This window comes from Cervus canadensis, chromosome 9, assembly GCF_019320065.1.
Source record: "Cervus canadensis isolate Bull #8, Minnesota chromosome 9, ASM1932006v1, whole genome shotgun sequence".
Taxonomy (NCBI): domain Eukaryota; kingdom Metazoa; phylum Chordata; class Mammalia; order Artiodactyla; family Cervidae; genus Cervus; species Cervus canadensis.
The window spans coordinates 19,441,929-19,458,482 of record NC_057394.1 but is presented as its reverse complement, the minus strand read 5'-3'; the positions used below and the strand labels follow the sequence as shown (position 1 = coordinate 19,458,482).

The window sequence follows — 16,554 nt, the reverse complement described above, 5'->3', positions numbered from 1 at the left end:
TCATGGAACAGCTAAATGAATCATGTCTCAAGTTGGAATTTGTCATTGAGAATGACACCCAGGAGCCCTCTGTATACTTCAGGGAAATCCCATAAAATGCCTAATGAAAAACTTGTATTTTAGAGTTAAACAACACAGAATCAAATAACAAAGCCAGAAGGAATGCATTCTCAACACAGCCGTGTACATTAAGAATTGGATGACATAAATAGTCCCGAAAAGCTTACTAAAGAAAGTGTCCAGGGTAGAACCATCTCCTGTGTAGAAAGAAAGGCAAAGTTAAACTTCATCAAAACTTCCTGGAAATATAACTAGATTTCCTGTAATCCTGGCGAAGGGATTATCTCTGGATAACCAGCAGAGAGCACGAAGCTTCTAAAACTAGCAAAAAAAATAAATAAATAAAAATAAAAAAAATAAAACTAGCAAAGGAGGTATTCCCACAGCACTCCAAGTGAAATCACTGTGGAAAAGAACTAGCAGCTCGGTCCCTGAGATCATTACAAGAGAATGTTTGATTTCCCATGGCAAGCCTAATTGTGACATGAACAGCTGTCAACAACAAAATTAGAAGGATCTGTCATTCTAGGGAATTTATCCACATTTGCTTGTCCTATTTCTTCACCGTGGCTCAAGAGAGTGTTTTCAAAGAATTCTTCCAGTAAAGGTTTTCATTATTCAAAGGGGAGACACTCAAGTTATTTGACTTTATATGTTATAAATGAGGGGCTTCCCAGGTGGCTCAATGGTAAAGAATCTGCCTGCCAATTCAGGAGACTCGAGTTCGAGCCCTGGGTCAGGAAGATCCCCTGGAGAAGGAAATGGCAACCCATTCCAGTATTCTTGCCTGGAGAATCCCATGGACAGAGGAAACTGGCAGACTATAGTCCATGGGGTTGCAAAGAGTCAGACATAACCGAGCACACATTCATGCTATACATGAGATACATTTGTATCAGTAACAAGAATCCCAAACAAATGTTTCTTGAATGACAAATTCAAGGACATGAAAATATCTGGGACATTTCTTTGATCCAGAAATCATTCCATGTTGAATATAGTCGATTCTCATTATTTGCAAAGTTATGTTCTATAAGTCACTGCAGACCCTGAATTAGCAAATACTGAACCATTGCTCCTATGAGAAATACAGGGTTAGGTTCCAACAAGCTTTTTTTTTTTTTTTTAATCGGAGAATAGTTGCTTTATAGTGCTTTATAATGTGTTAGTTTCTGTTAAATGGCAAAGTAAATCAACTATACATAGATGTATGTCCCCTCTTTTTTGGATTTCCTTCCCATTTAGGTCACGCAGAGCACTGAGTGGAGTTCTCTGTTCTCTGCAGTAGATTTTCATTAGTTATCTATTTTATACATAGTGGTGTATATATGTCAATCCCAGTACCCCAATCCATCCCACTCAGCCTCTCCTTCAAGCTTTTTGTCACATTTTCACCAACCAGTCAATGCATATAGCCTTGTTTTATGTGTCTCTCCTGAAAGACACCTTATTTGATACATATTATTGATTCATTGGGCTTCCCTGGTGGCTCAGAGGTTAAAGTGTCTGCCTCCAATGGGGGAGACCTGAGTTTGATCCCTGGGTTGGGAAGATCCCCTGGAGAAGGAAACGGCAACCCACTCCAGTATTCTTGCCTGAAGAATCCCATAGTTGGAGGAGCCTGGTAGGCTACAGTCCACGGGGTCACAAAGAGTCGGACACAACTGAGCGACTTCACTTTCACTTTATTGATTCATTAACATTGAATTCATAGTCAAGTGTACCATAACTCATACCTGAATGAAGTTTATCTAAAACACAGTTTTCTCCATAGGGCATATCATAGCCTTAGGAACTAGACAGAACTTCAACGCTACAGTTGGGGGCTGTTTTAAAAAGGGAAATCACCAAGTATTAGCAAAGCACACACAAAAAATGTGGCATTAAATATATCACCAAGGAGAAACTCATTTACAGTTTAAGAGCTGAAACAAGAAGGCAGAGCTTTGCCTTGTTAGACTGCTTCAGCTGGAAAGATGAACTTGGCCTCTCTGCCGATGTCTGCAGACATGTTTGAATTTCTATTTGGGGGGTTACAAATTAATTTTAATGAGTACAGTCTTCCCTCACTATCTGCGGGAGATTAGTTCCAGGAGCCTCTGCAGATCTCAAAATTGAATTCAATCTGAGTTTGGTTGAATTTGCAGATTCAAAACCGTGGATATGGAGAAGTGAAGTGAAAGTCGCTCAGTTGTGTCTGACTCTTTGCAACCTCATGGACTAAATAGTCCACGGAATTCTCCAGGCCAGAATACTGGAGTGGGTAGCCTTTCCCTTCTCCAGGGGATCTTCCCAACCCAGCAATCAAACCGAGGTCTCCCGCATTGCAGGCGGATTCCTTCCCAACTGAGCCACAAGGGAAGCCCATAGATATGGAGAGGATCAGTTTAAAGTGAAAGTGTAGTCCCTCAGTCACATCCAACTCTTTACAACCCCGTGGACTGTAGCCTGCCAGGCTTCTCTGTCCGTGGGATTTCTTAGGCAAGAATACTGGAATGGGTTGCCATTCCCTTCTTCGAGGGATATTCCCAACCCAGGGATCAAATCCAGGAGAGGGTCAACTGTAGGCAAATTCACAAAAACAGAATCCATAAGTAATGAGGATTGACTGTATATGTTGAAAATGGGAGTCAGGTTATAAGTCAGTCACTCTGATGGGGTAATTCTGTTTCACTGGTGGTTGTACTTGTTTAGGTTTCAGAGTCAGAGTGTTTTTGGAGATAAGAGTTCCATACAAAATGTGGAAGCCAGTGCACTGCGTGCTCTAGGAAGAAACTCCTTGTGTAACTTCCTAATCTTTCCATGGTTCTTCCAGGTGTTTCAGGGATGTGGCCAACCCAAACCTGCTCCAGCTCTCAGATCTGCTCGCTCAGCTCCTGAAAATTTTAATACACGATTCAGACCTTACAATCCTGAGGAAAGACCCACCACTGCTGCAGGCACGAGCTTGGATCGGCTGGTGAGTCCCCCGGATTGATGGTCATCATGGCCACTTTCTGTTACCAAGGTTATTCTTCAGAAGACGTGATGGAATTCTGAAAAAGTTGGTTGTAAAAGTCATTTCAGCCTTATATCTGCTCCTGATCTTAATTAGAATATTGAAAAGTAATGAGATCTTCCTTTTAGGTCAAGAATTAGGTTATTTAAGAAGTCTTATCGCTATTAATCCACTCATCCAATGACCAAATTTTCAACTCCATATTTCTTCTGAAATATTAATTTGAAGACTAAGTTACAATGTCTTCCAGAGATATAATTACAATAGCACATTTCTTATTCATCTACTTTAGTTATTTTTTTAATTATGATACAGTGTAACTTTATTATGAATGTTCCTTTTATGTAAAGTTTTCTGTTTGAAAATACCTTGCCAAAAGACTCCAAATCAATATTACTACTATTTTTTTTCTTTTTTGTGTGTATTTTAAAAGTTGACATCCTTAGAAATAGTCACTCTTTGATCCATTTAAATGTGTGTCAGGGGACCAAATATCTATCATTGAAGTCATTTACTTGGAGATTACAACCATAAATATAGTAAACATGATTTTTAATGTGTTTCAGACATCAAATTTTGCTATAAAAATGAAAAGCTCATAATTTCCAAGAAATACTGCCTGAATGTTTTCAATATAATTTATAGCAGTGTAAACAATTTATATACCTGTAATTGTTAGTGCTGTTAATGTTGCTTTGCCAATTATCTTGATGTAAAATTAACAGATAAAAGCCTTAAGGTCATAAACACTTGAACCACATCTGATTATGTCATATAAACTCAGATCTCAAGGGTTTCTGGTTATGAAAATACTTTTATTAGTCACTGTTATAAATTATCATTTTAGTTAATATCCATCTACAGTGTAGAACTTGGAAGATTAAATTGGTAGCATTTGACCTCATAATAAGTAATCTCAGCATTATTCTCTATAAAAATCAAATGTACTTACAACACAAAGGCCTATCCAGGAAGCTCCAATATGAAGGGGTAAGTGCAGTCATTAACCACTAAATTATGTTATAAATTTACTGTTTATTAGCAAGTAAAACTCCCTCTTCAGTGTAGGTTTTGCAAAAGGGATAATCTGCATAATTGCTTCACCTTTGTACTTTACCTTAGTTATATCTATTGTCCATTCACAATTTCAGGAAAAGTTTAAAGTTAGTCACCTTTTTTCTTTTCAACAAAATGATGGTTTCATTAGATTCCATTGTTTGCATTCTCATTTTATAAATTCTTTTATATGCCAAGATCCTTTTAACCAAAGCACAGTTTATGAGTATGGGCTTGACCTACCCGTGTCTCTCTTTCCTTCTTTTTTCATTTCCTATTTCAGTTGGCTCTGCATAATTATTGAAACAATTCATGCTTTTCAGAATTTTTATAAATTCTACTTTCAGAACTAGGCACAATGCAAGATTAGTAAGTTTTTGAGATCTGCTGTGCAACCATTGTGCTATAGATAACAGTACTATATTGGTTAAGAGGCTAGATCTCAGGTTAAATGTTCTTACCACAGGAAAATAAAATTGGAAAACAAGTGGAGAACATTATCCACTTAGTTAAAACTGCATTGATTTTGAACAATATAATGACATCTACGACTACTAATTAATTTTTTTGCCTTTGAAACAGAAGCACAGTCTTCTCTCCTCCCAGGAAAGATAAACACACACACTCACACACACACACACACACACACACACACTCACACACACTCACACACTCAAACAAAGGAAGTAGAGCGAGAAAAATGCTTTTCCCAAGGCAACAGTATTTGTACAACTCAGTACAGCTCGAATAAAACATCAACACTTTGAGAATTTTATACAATGCCTAAAATCTAGTAGATATGAAAATTGGAATTGGAACCTTTTCTTTTAAAAAGGAACTTCACTGGTCATCCTCAAAATGCCCCAAATATAAGAGTCTTGAGAAGTCCTGGAAAATAGCAAACTGATTTAAGATCTTCTATTTTATGCACCCCTAAAGAATATTTAATCATTTTTTAAAAGAATTAGTAATGGTTAATCATATCATGAGGAAAAAACAAAGACTAAACTCAAGAGATACTCCCCTGGAGAAGGGAACGGCTACCCACTCCAGTATTCTGGCCTGAAGAATTCCATGGACGGAGCAGTTCATGGGGTCGCAAAGAGTCGGACATGACTGAGCGACTGACACTTTCCCTTTCAAACTCAAAGTACATAAGGACCAGAGTCAGTGTATACAAATCCAAATCAATAAGCCAATTTTATTCTAAAATATTCTCCAGTGGCATGTAGTACTTACTTCGTCATAGGTGTAGCTCCAGGCTCTATAAGGGAGAATGGCAGTTTTATTAATTTCTTATTAAATTAAATTCTGATTCCTCTCAGATTGTAAGAATCAGCAATTGGTAATTCACAGCCAGTCATAAACCAACCTGGAGCTACTTTTCCACCCCTAAGGCCAAGGAACTGCTTCCCTGTCAACAGGAGCGAGACAAGGTTATTCTTGAGAAACACAAGCTAGCTCCAAAGCTAACATCAGAATCTCCATTTGCAGCCATTGTTTCCTCCAAAGCTTTCTTTCCTTTGTGCGGTCAACACAGCTCTGAATAGCGAAAAGGTTGGAGCGGTTCCCTTGGCCAGACAGTGCTGGGCATCAGTCAGATAAAATCATCTTCAAGATGCATGTGTAGGTGAAGGGTCCTGCTGGGTCTGACATATATTACTGCCTATTTTGAATGTTTATGAACAAATCTCGTGTTACCTACTCCTGTTTTAATTTTCTCCTGCAACGATGTTTCCTGAATATTTATAAGAAGCATGTGTCCCCAAAAAGAAGGGTAATTGGAAAAGACTTCCTTTAATTTCTCTCAGTGTTTCAGCAGAGGACACGCTTCAAAAGGACAGCAACTGAAAGACCATCCCAATCACCCTACCCCTTTTGCCAAAGTGAAAATGACTTAACTGTAAAACTTGGAGAATCACTTCTTACTACAATTTAAAATTAGTACCTGTGGCATTAACTTTGGGTTCCATCGGTAAATGTTCTTATACCAGCTATTATAAAGCTATTTTTTATGTGAAGTGGTAGTTATGGGGATTGTTTTTAGAAGTAAATCTCCTAATCCCCAACTGGGTAAACTGCCTCTAAACCTTATATAAAATAATTAAAAACAAAACTCTCTCTTTAAAATATATCAGTAGCAAAAAAATATATATATATATCAGTAGCATCATTTAGTCTCTTCTTACCTTTATAAAGCAGTCAATCTTTTATAGCATTAGGAAACACTCCATATGTTCCTCCAAATTTATACTGGCAAAAAAAAAAAATTGTTTAGATATAGCTTTCAGACATGCTATTGTAAAGTAATTTTTATCACCCCATAATGAATGAATATCCTTATATAAATCCACTGCTGATGGAAAGCTGACTCATCAGAAAATACTACAGTCCTTCCTGCTATGGTTTGTTCAAGATAAAAATGCCATCAACTAAACTGATTAACAAACTGGTCCCGTTATCATGTGTCTCTTTCCTATCACCCACACTCACTCTAGTAGTCCTTCTGTCCCAGCCCACTGTTACGGATTTTCAATTAAATAGACCAGGGGTGTTCATTTGAAATCAGGAAGAGATTGATTCTCTTTCTTTTTTTCTTAAATTTACATTCTGTGAATTCTCTTAATAATTTAGTGCAAAATAATTATTTCTTTAGAGAAAATTTCACCCAACCGTCACTGAAACTATAGAGTGTAAGAATAAATCAGCATAAAAATAGCTGGATTTTTAAGATCTGCCCACAGCGCAGTGTTTCAGGTCATCCTCTGTTAAGGATGGTTAGTTGTACGGCTCAGAATATTACTGTACAACATGCTATACAACCCCTGGACACGCTTGGGCAGAAAATGTCAGTTATTTTACTCCAGCTGATTCGTTAGAGCAAAAGTAATAATACAGTAAATTGTGTGTCTTAGCAGAATACGTTTTATTAAAGTAGATAAAAAAAAAAACTGGACTTGAAAGTTAATTCAATCAAGTTGGCAATGAGTTAGACCAATGGGTCTCCAGTAAGTATTCAACACCATGCCATGTATGCAGGTTCTTGAATATTCTACTTGTCATTCTGAGGGAATTGGGAGTGGTGGTGGGTGGAATGCTAGTCTGCAAAGCTAAACATTATACCTGTGCTGTACTATTATGTATAGAATAATCTCTCTTTCTTTTTCCTTTGAATTTGTTTTCCTCTTGCTTCCCAGAGGATTGTGTGGAGGACAATGCAACATAGTGTAAGCTTTGGTCTTCTTATTCTTCTTCTCATCCCCGTTTGTCTTTGTACAGTTGTTCCAGGGAGTTCCTGAGAAATCCCGCCTCCACTTCCTCTTTCCAAATTGTCCAGAGAGCGAACATTGAAAACTGTATGTGACCAGTGGGTTTAGGAATGTCCTCTCGGCTTGGTATTTATGGTTAAGGACATTTGTGGTTTTCTCTCTCAATGGCAAGGTTTTCAGTCTCAGCTTTGTGGAAGACTAGCTCATTTGGTGGCTGATTTAAATTCTGTCCCTACATTCAGAGTATGTGTAGCCTGCCTGAAAAACTCTCTCTTCCCTGATAGAATATATTGGATTTTTTTTTTCTTGTGCTGAGCAAATAATTACCTCCCTAATAATAACAACAAACCAACATCAACTCTCATGCATAAGGAGCTAATTTTTCCATTAGCTGGGGACATAGAGAATTTAGGGGGTAAGGAATATTGGTGATACAGCTTGTTTATTTTTTTTCTCCTACTCAAATTTACTGATGAGTTTTATTGCATTTAGGGAGAGACCATTGGGTATTTACTGTGACAGAGCAATTTGTATTGGAGATGAGGACAGGCACACCCAGGTTATCCTACCTGACTTTCCCTATTAATCATAATAATCAAATAGTTATGTGATCCAGTGGTTTTTGTAATATCACTCCATGCTGGTCCTACCACTTCAGAAAGACCTGAGGCCTCCTTAGGGTCATGGACCTGTACGAGAAGATGCCTCTCACCTGATGAATTCATTTATTCATGCAGTACACCTATGTCATGATGCTACACGCCTACCTGACCCTCAATTCAGGCAATGGCAACACTATGTCTAAATTTCCTCCTCTCAAATTCATGTGTTTAAAAGAAAATGTCCTCTGAGTAGTATCCCTATTCATCATTCCAGGTCTCGGAGCCCAGGGCAGTTTGGATAAGGGAAAAAAGGTTAGAGGTAAATCTGAAAGTTTAGAGGTAAATCTGAAGGAAGGTACTCCTTCCAGAAGTACTCTGGAAGGGAAGATCTTGAGGAAGGAACAGGAAATACAGATAGCCTAAGGTCTCCTGGTGCTAAATGAAAAGTGGGAGAAGAAAGCATCAGTGGTGGGACAAGTCAGGGTTCTATTACTTTGGTCCACTTGACAAAACTCGACTGCCTCCAGTTGACAGAATGTGCCAACCCTCAGCAGCATTCTCTTGGTATCTCCAGATTGTCTGGCAGTTGACCAAGTCCAACCTCCTTATCTGATAGTCATCATGACCCTCAGGGTTTTCCCCCAAGAAGAATAATGTCCTTAAACATGTTGGAAAGAATGTAAATCATAATATCATCTCCACCCACTCCCCAACTGTGCTGGACTTCTCTGCTTGTCTCCTATAATACTCTTTAGTTAGGCTCCCCCAAATCAGATGTCTATTATTGGATATGTTTCTTCCAGAAACACAATGCAGTTCCTGAAATGTATGAGCGTGCCACAGGTGTTAATATTAATAGGTATAAATTTAAGTACTTAGCAAATATCACCAAGTCCTGGGAACCCGAACACTTTTCTTATGGTTCGGAAGCAAAATGGACAAAGCAACTCGCATTCTGGCTGCCGTTTCCTGCCTGATGGTTAATCCCAGTTTCGGAATAAAATGCTGCTCATAAAAATGTTCTTGCATGCCTCTTTGGGACCATTTTGGTGTGATTTAGGAAGTCTTGGTTGTAAGGATGAGGGAAACTGTCTGTTGTTCATTTTAAATTGCCATGGCATTTCATTGTCACCTCAAAGGATTCTGCATCCGGCTAATCCACTCTTTTGCATTTCAAAAGGATGTCAGGCTGTGTTTAAGAAACTGCTTTATTATCTAGAGCCTCAGCTGCTGTCTTTAGGTGAAACTGATATTTTCCATCTTCCACCTCGGCAACAAGACACAGACACATGTGGAGATAATACATACACACCCTCAGTCTTTGCATGGCCCAAACAGGAGAAGCTAAAACCTCAGTAACGACAGTAAACCAGATTCTGCGCTTTAATTAGTTTTCTAAAGATAAATGGGTCAAGGCCAGATTGGCTTTCAGTCTCTGCTGCAGCTGAATAAATTATGCCCCATTCACCCCAGCAAACAAACAGCTACTGCTCAACTCCGTTCAGACTGTGAACTGCTCAGTCCTGCCTGAACTTGCTGTATCTGTTGGCTGCAAACCCCCCACGGAGACACCCTAGTTTCCTTTTCAGTGAACCTTTGGCAATCACAGCAGCAAAATACAACAAGCTTTCAAAGCAGGGAGAAAATACAAAACATTAAAGCCAAGCCACCCAACTTATTCGGTCTCCATTTCTGCTCTTCTCTGGGCAACACCAGCAGCATGTCATGGTCGGGGAGGCCTCCCAATACAGTTTTTGTTTCATGTAGAGGCTTGTGGTTGATGAAGCCCAAGTGGGGAATGTCATCAGACGCACATGTAAAATGATGGCTTATCTCTGGGATATTCAGCATCTTCCATGGGCTTGGAGGAAGCACACATCTAATTCAATGATATGCACTGTTGGAAACCTGGATGGAATACCTGCCCCTTCTGTGGAATTTTCAGCTCACACCCAATGGACAGTGGACTGTTTTTCCATCCTTGGGAAACTCTTCCTTCAGGAACGTGGAAGAACAGTGAAAACAGGAGAAGCAGAGACCTTTCTTTCAGCTCAGGCAAGGCTGTGTTTAATTGTATCAGGCTGTATGCCGTGGGGAGAAACGTCCACTCTGCTGGCTACCTTAGTCCCTGAGAGATACCGAAGCCCATTCCACTCCACTGCTTCAAGACACATACAGAGTCTCATGTGGATTCCAGCAATGAAGTCAGGCCACACGTTTTAAAGGGGGAAAACTTTTGCACAGCTTGCTTTAGGTACAAATGGTCTGAAATCATTTGGGGGGTAATTTTACCGACAAAACTACTTTCAACTCTGTTTCTAAACTCTCCTTTGTCCTCAGAAACATTTAAGCAAGAGCTTTGCTGACCTCTATGTCATAAAAATGAAATGTTACACTTTCAGACCGCAAATATGGCTATACAGATTTTATGTCTATTTTATGGTATGTTGATATGCTTATTTTCCCCTTCAGACATGAAGTTTTCTTTCAGAATGCCTGACTTCAGCTAAACCCAAAATGATTGTGTTCTATGGGTATCAATCAATCAATCATGTATTTATTGAGTTCTCCTCCGTGGGGTAGCGCTTAGTAAAACTAACTAGCATATACAGTCTCCATCATCACATGTTGTTAGTGCTAGCATCATCAAAAAGGCAGAAGTAACCATTTGCAAAATAACATTGTTTATCAAACCAGTTAGACACACCAGGTTTCCTCCAGGGAAATGTATCTAATACAGAGTGTCATAAAACGTTAGCCTAGAGGAAGTAGGAATTTGATTTTGTAATCTGAGATAGACTACACCAATAAAGAATATGTGGAAGTCATGTTAACAAATAGGGCTTCCCAGGTGGCTTAGTGATAAAGAATCCAGCTGCCAAGGAGGAGACGTGGGTTTGATCCCTGGGTCAGGAAGATCCCGTGGAGAAGGAAATGGCAACCCACTCCAGCATTCTTGCCTGGAAAATCCCATAGACAGAGAGGAACCTGGCAGGCTACAGTCCATGGGGTTGCAAAGAGTCAGACACGACTTGGCAACTAAACAACAAGAGTGTGAACAAATGAATCATCATTGACCACATATGCACATTGAAAATATTAAACAAATGTGACATCTTTGATTTAGGCCGTATCTGATAGCTTGTCTTCCTTTCTGAAGCCAGAAGTCTTCGCCCCATATTTTAAACAAATTAAACAAAAATGTTGTCGGTTCTGAACTGACGGGATGAAAAAGTTAATATCTGCACACTCATTTCCATTACTTGTGCTTTATTCATCTATATAGTAGGTGTTTTCAGTGACTTGATGATGAAAACCTGAACAGACAAGTCATACTAAACTGCCCAAACCATACCATGTAAAATATGTGTTCATGAGCGGGATCAGTGGACATAGCTCTTCCATTAAATTATTGAGAAGCTTATGGAAAGGCTGCAGTCATTTTTCTCATAGCTGTCTGAGATATTTGCACCATGACTCCCAGATGTGATGTTCAGGCTTATGAGAGATAGAGCTGAGGAAATGGGATTTTTTTCATAAATACTAGTTTTGATGTATTTTCTGTATAATCAATCAGCTTTTAACTGACTCTAGGGCCTATGGAATACATTTTAAAGCACTGGGAATTTGGCTATTCCCATAACATACTTGGACACTCTTTACTGCCAGCAGTAAACCTCAGGCATAAACATTGTAGAGAAAACCAGATGAAAAGAAACCTGTTTGAGTGAAAATTGACTTCTCTTGGTAAAGGCTAAAGGTAGAAACATATCTGCAATACACAATAATTTTATTACTTAAGTTCATTCATGGTCATTATCGTCAAAGGCTCTGACTTCATGGGTATTTTCTTGCATCTAAAAGACTGACCAAGCTATTAGGAAAAAAAAAAAGACAGGCTGACAGTAAATGAATGAACCAGCAGCTGTAGCAGCACCACTTATATTGCTGGCTAGCAAATAATTTTTTGGAAGTTGGGTTTGTGTAATATCTTTATAAGCTTTTCCAATACTGTATTGATCTGGAAGGGCCAAGCCAGATCCTGAAGCAATGACAAACACCCCCAGAATGACTCACAAAAACACAAGTTTATTTCTTGTTGGTACCACGTGCCCACCGTTGACTTGACTGCGGGTCAGCCACACACGGTCCGCACTCTCCCTCCAGGACTCAGGGTGACAGAGCAGCCATTATCTGGAGCTTCACCCTGGAGTAAGAACTGGCAGCCCACTTCAGTATTCTTGCCTGGAAAATCCCGTGGGCAGAGGAACCTGGCGAGCTACAGTTTATGGGGTCACAAAGAGTTGGACATGACTGAGCGACTGAGCACATCGCCTGTTGCAGCGGCAGGGGGTAGAGAGAACGTGGCAAGGGGGCTGTCAAGTCTCCGCCCGGAAGGCCCGCAACACCGCGTTTCCATCTGGTCACGTGACCAAAGCAGGTCACGTGACCGAGCCTGCGGTCCAGAGGGCAGGAACATTTGTCCTTCCGTGTCACGCACAGACTGAATGGACACGTTTGTAAACAGAAACATTGTCAACCTCAAACACAGATGACCAAGGCAAGATTTTTTTTTAATGAAGTTTTTGTTTAGAGCTAAAATGGCCCAGTTGACCACTCTTTTCAACACCTTCCGGCCTTTCCAGGTTTCCTTGAGGCAGCTGCCCAGAACCCAGGTTCTCCGAGGATCATGACTTAAAACTGCTGGAGGATCTAGTATCTCTTCTGCTTCTATCATTTTTTAAAATTTATTTTATTTTTTTGGCCACACCACAAGGTATATAGGATCTTAGTTCCACAACCAGGGATCAAACCTGTACCCCCTGCATTGAGAGCATGGAGTCTTAACCACTGGACCTCCAGGGAAATCCCAAGGCAAGATTTTTAAATTGATAAAAATCGGTTCATTACTCTTTTCAACTCTGAGACAAATCTTATGTGAAAAAAAGAGAAAAATTCATCACTCATTCAACAACTGTTTATTGTACTGTAACAGGAGCCAAGTATAAATGACTAGAACATAATCAAAGAGCTCACAACACTTTGGGGGATGGCAGACAAACTTAGCCTTAACCTAAGTCAGACTAGGTACTGGTCAGGAGTGCATTTTAAAGTTATAGAAATGGAGGAGAATTCTAAGTCCTTGTTACAAAGGGAATGTCTACCTTGCCCTAGAAAGCTAGCTTCCCTTTCCAAGTCTGGTTGATTTTTAGCATTGGATGGCTGTTTCTCCTACCTGAACTTCAAATTCAATCATCATTCAACCAGAGTTGAATGGGAGTTGAATGGGAGTCCTACCCCAGTATCCGATCAAGTCAGTGTCTCAAAGGAGGATGAAGAAGCTGTTACCAATGAGTAGGAGAAAAGGAGCAATAGGAAAACAGAATGAGCAAAGCCTTTTTTATTGCCAGCATTTAAATGTCTTTCAGATCCAGACTGTATATTTTTTAAATGAGCCTTGGATATTGGATACTGTGAGTGCTGCTCTTGTCTGACTTGATGTCATGTTTGCTTAGGCAAAGCAATTTTTCTGCTCTTCTCCTTTCTGGGTCAACCTAGTTGAAGCAAATCAAATTGTTCTCTCTTTTTCTCCCTTTCATACATCATCATTTAAGATCACCAAGAATTTGAGTTCCAGAACCTGCCCTTGTCTCCTTTTACAATAGCTGTTTATTTCTGAACAGCATTCATGAAGGAGAGCACTTTTCGCAGGTTAATCAGGCAAATTGCACAGGCTGACAGCGATGGTAAACTTGAAATGAAAATATCAGGAATGTGTGTGTCATTAGCTTCGGGGTGGAATTATTTGCAAAATCATAGAGCTCTGATTTAGCTGGAAGAAAAATTATAATATAAATTCATAAATTATTTATGGGTAATGAAGCAGGAAAACAATGACTTTGTAAGTTTTATTCTAAGGGATTTGAACCTAAGATAACTCCCCAAAGCAGGCTGAATTCATTTCAATGAAGAATACTCATCTGGGCACTTGAAAAAGCTGAACTTTTCCTTTGCTTGCTCTTTGCGCCTCCTTGAGTGCTAGAGAAAAGGGGTAAATACATAGCAGCTAGACCAGCTCTGGGAAGAAAACAGAAAGGTAGTGAGCTGCCTTAATTGATCTCCTCACATAAAATCCAAAAACCCAGGGGCTGTCTTTAGTGAGACATGTCCTCATGAAAATGTTTCCAGTTACTCAGAAAAAATCAAATCTTCTTTATACAGCAGTCTTCAAGGAACAAGAAATATTTCATTAGGATTTTAATAGTGAGGGCTCAAGTGAAAGAAACTCCATCTTCTTTTGTCAACCTTTATCCTCTCTTGAAAAATAAATAAAATATGATATATATATATATATACAGTAGTTTCATTTTAAAAAAGTCTTTCTCTATTGACTTTGGAGAGTTAGAAATTAAAGGAGTCCTTAGGAAGATTTTTTTATTTAATTTTTTTGGAATATCGTTTATTTAGAATGTTGCATTAGTTTCTGTTGTACAGCAAAGTGAATCAGTTATACATACACACATATAACTACTCTTTTAGATTATGTTCCTGTGTAAGTCACTACAGAGCATGGAGACTAGTTCCCTGTACTATACAGTAGTTCCTTATTAGTTACCTATTTTATATATTGTAATGTGTATTCCCAGGTGGCTCACGGGTGAAGAATCCACCTGCCAATGCGGGAGATGTGGGTTCAGCCCCTGATCCAGGAAGATCCTCTGGCAGAGGAAGTGCCAACCCACTCCAGTATTCTTGCCTGGAGAATTCCATGGACAGAGGAGCCGGGCAAGCTATAGTCCATGGGGTTGCCAAAGAGTCAGACACGACTTAGGGACTCAACAGCAACAACAATGTGTATATGTCAATCCCAGTCTCCTAATTTATCCCTCCCCCACTTTTTTTGTGATATGCTTTGAAGACATTAATTTGCATAACTCTGATATGACAAGGATGGATTGTACGTGTGTGTTTATTTTTTTAATTACAATATACTTCTTGTGTAAGTGAAAAACCCAGAGATTTGCTACAGTTATTTATCAAATTGTAGCTGAAGCATGATACTTTTATATAAGCTTCTATGACTCATGACTACTTTTTTAAAAAATTTATTTATTTTTAATTGAAGGATAATTGCTTTGCAATATTGTGTTGGCTTCTGCCATACATCAGCATGAATCAGCCATAGGTATACATATGTCCCCTCCCTCTTGAGCCTCCCTCCTACCTCCCACCCCTTCCCACCCCTCTAGATTGGTACAGAGCCCTGGTTTGGGTTCCCTGAGTCATATATCAAATTCCCGTTGGTTATCTGTTTCACATATGGTAGTGTATATGTTTCCATGCTACTCTCTCCATCCGTCCCACCCTCTCCTTCCCCACCGCCTGTGTCCATGAGTCTGTCCTCTACGTCTGTGTCTCCATCGCCGCTGCTGCTGCTAAGTCATTTCAGTCGTGTCCGACTCCATGCGATCCCATAGACGGCAGCCCACCAGGCTCCTCTGTCCCTGGGATTCTCCAGGCATCTCCATTACTGCCCTGCAAATATGTTCATCGGTACCATCTTTCTAGATTCCATATGTATGTGTTAATGTATGATATTTGCTTTTCTCTTTCTGACTTACTTCACTCTGTATAATAGGCTGTAGGTTCAGCTACTTCATTAGAACTGACTCAAATGCATTCCTTTTTAGGACTGAGTAATATTCCATTGTGTATATGTACCACAACTTCTTTACCCATTCATCTGTTGATGGACATCTAGATTGCTTTCATGTTCTAGCTATTGTAAATAGTGCCTCAGTGAACATTGGGGTACGTGTGTCTTTTTCAATTTTGGTTTCCTCAGAGTATATGCCTAGTGATGGGATTGCTGGGTCATATGGTAGTTTTATTCCTAGTTTTTTAAGGTGATTCATCACCACTTTATAAAATTCAGTGACACCCAGTGGTGAGCCAGATGTGACCACCAATTTCCAGTGCTCCCTCATTCCCTCTTATCGTATCCTTTTCTAAACTTAACCTGCCACAGGAAAGTGTCATAGCTCCCTGCCTCCTGGAGGAGTAGCAGGGAAAAGATGGGATAAGATGACCCTTGTCAGAATAGTCTTCAAATCTTATATATTTTTACTGATTTTTTTGGGGGGGAGGGTAGTTTTGTTCCACCAGTTGCTAGGAGAGCTATTTTACTGTGCAGGAAGATTAATCTGTTTCTCCATGTTGTTCTATTTTTATCTCATATATTTGGAGTCTATGCTTATAGTTACAGTTTTATCTTCTATGCACCTTGACCTTGTCATCATTATATAGGAATCCCTTGTGTCTAGTAGTATGAGTTGTAGTTGTTTGCCTTAATATCTATTTCTTTCTGATATTAATATAGTTACACCAGACTTTTACTAATATTTGACTGGCATGTCTCATTTCACATCTTCACTGTCAACTTTTCTGAAATTTTGTGGTTTAGTTATGCCTCTTGTAAACATCAGATGGCTGGATTTATATTTAAATCAAGACTCACAATATTTGTACTTTAATTGGTGCATTTAGTACATTTAAATGTACTGGAAAA

The 16,554-nt window shown here is 39.3% G+C and overlaps 1 protein-coding gene across 1 annotated transcript in view; it reads left to right on the top strand.

Annotated features, from left to right (window-relative positions):
- The window catches only part of GPC6 (glypican 6), a 1,184,501-nt gene that overhangs the window by 1,085,610 nt on the left and 82,337 nt on the right, over positions 1 to 16,554 (top strand). The window contains exon 6 of the mRNA XM_043478329.1: positions 2,876 to 3,019. Coding sequence (XP_043334264.1) covers positions 2,876 to 3,019 — 144 coding nt within the window. The remainder of the gene's footprint in view (positions 1 to 2,875; positions 3,020 to 16,554) is intronic.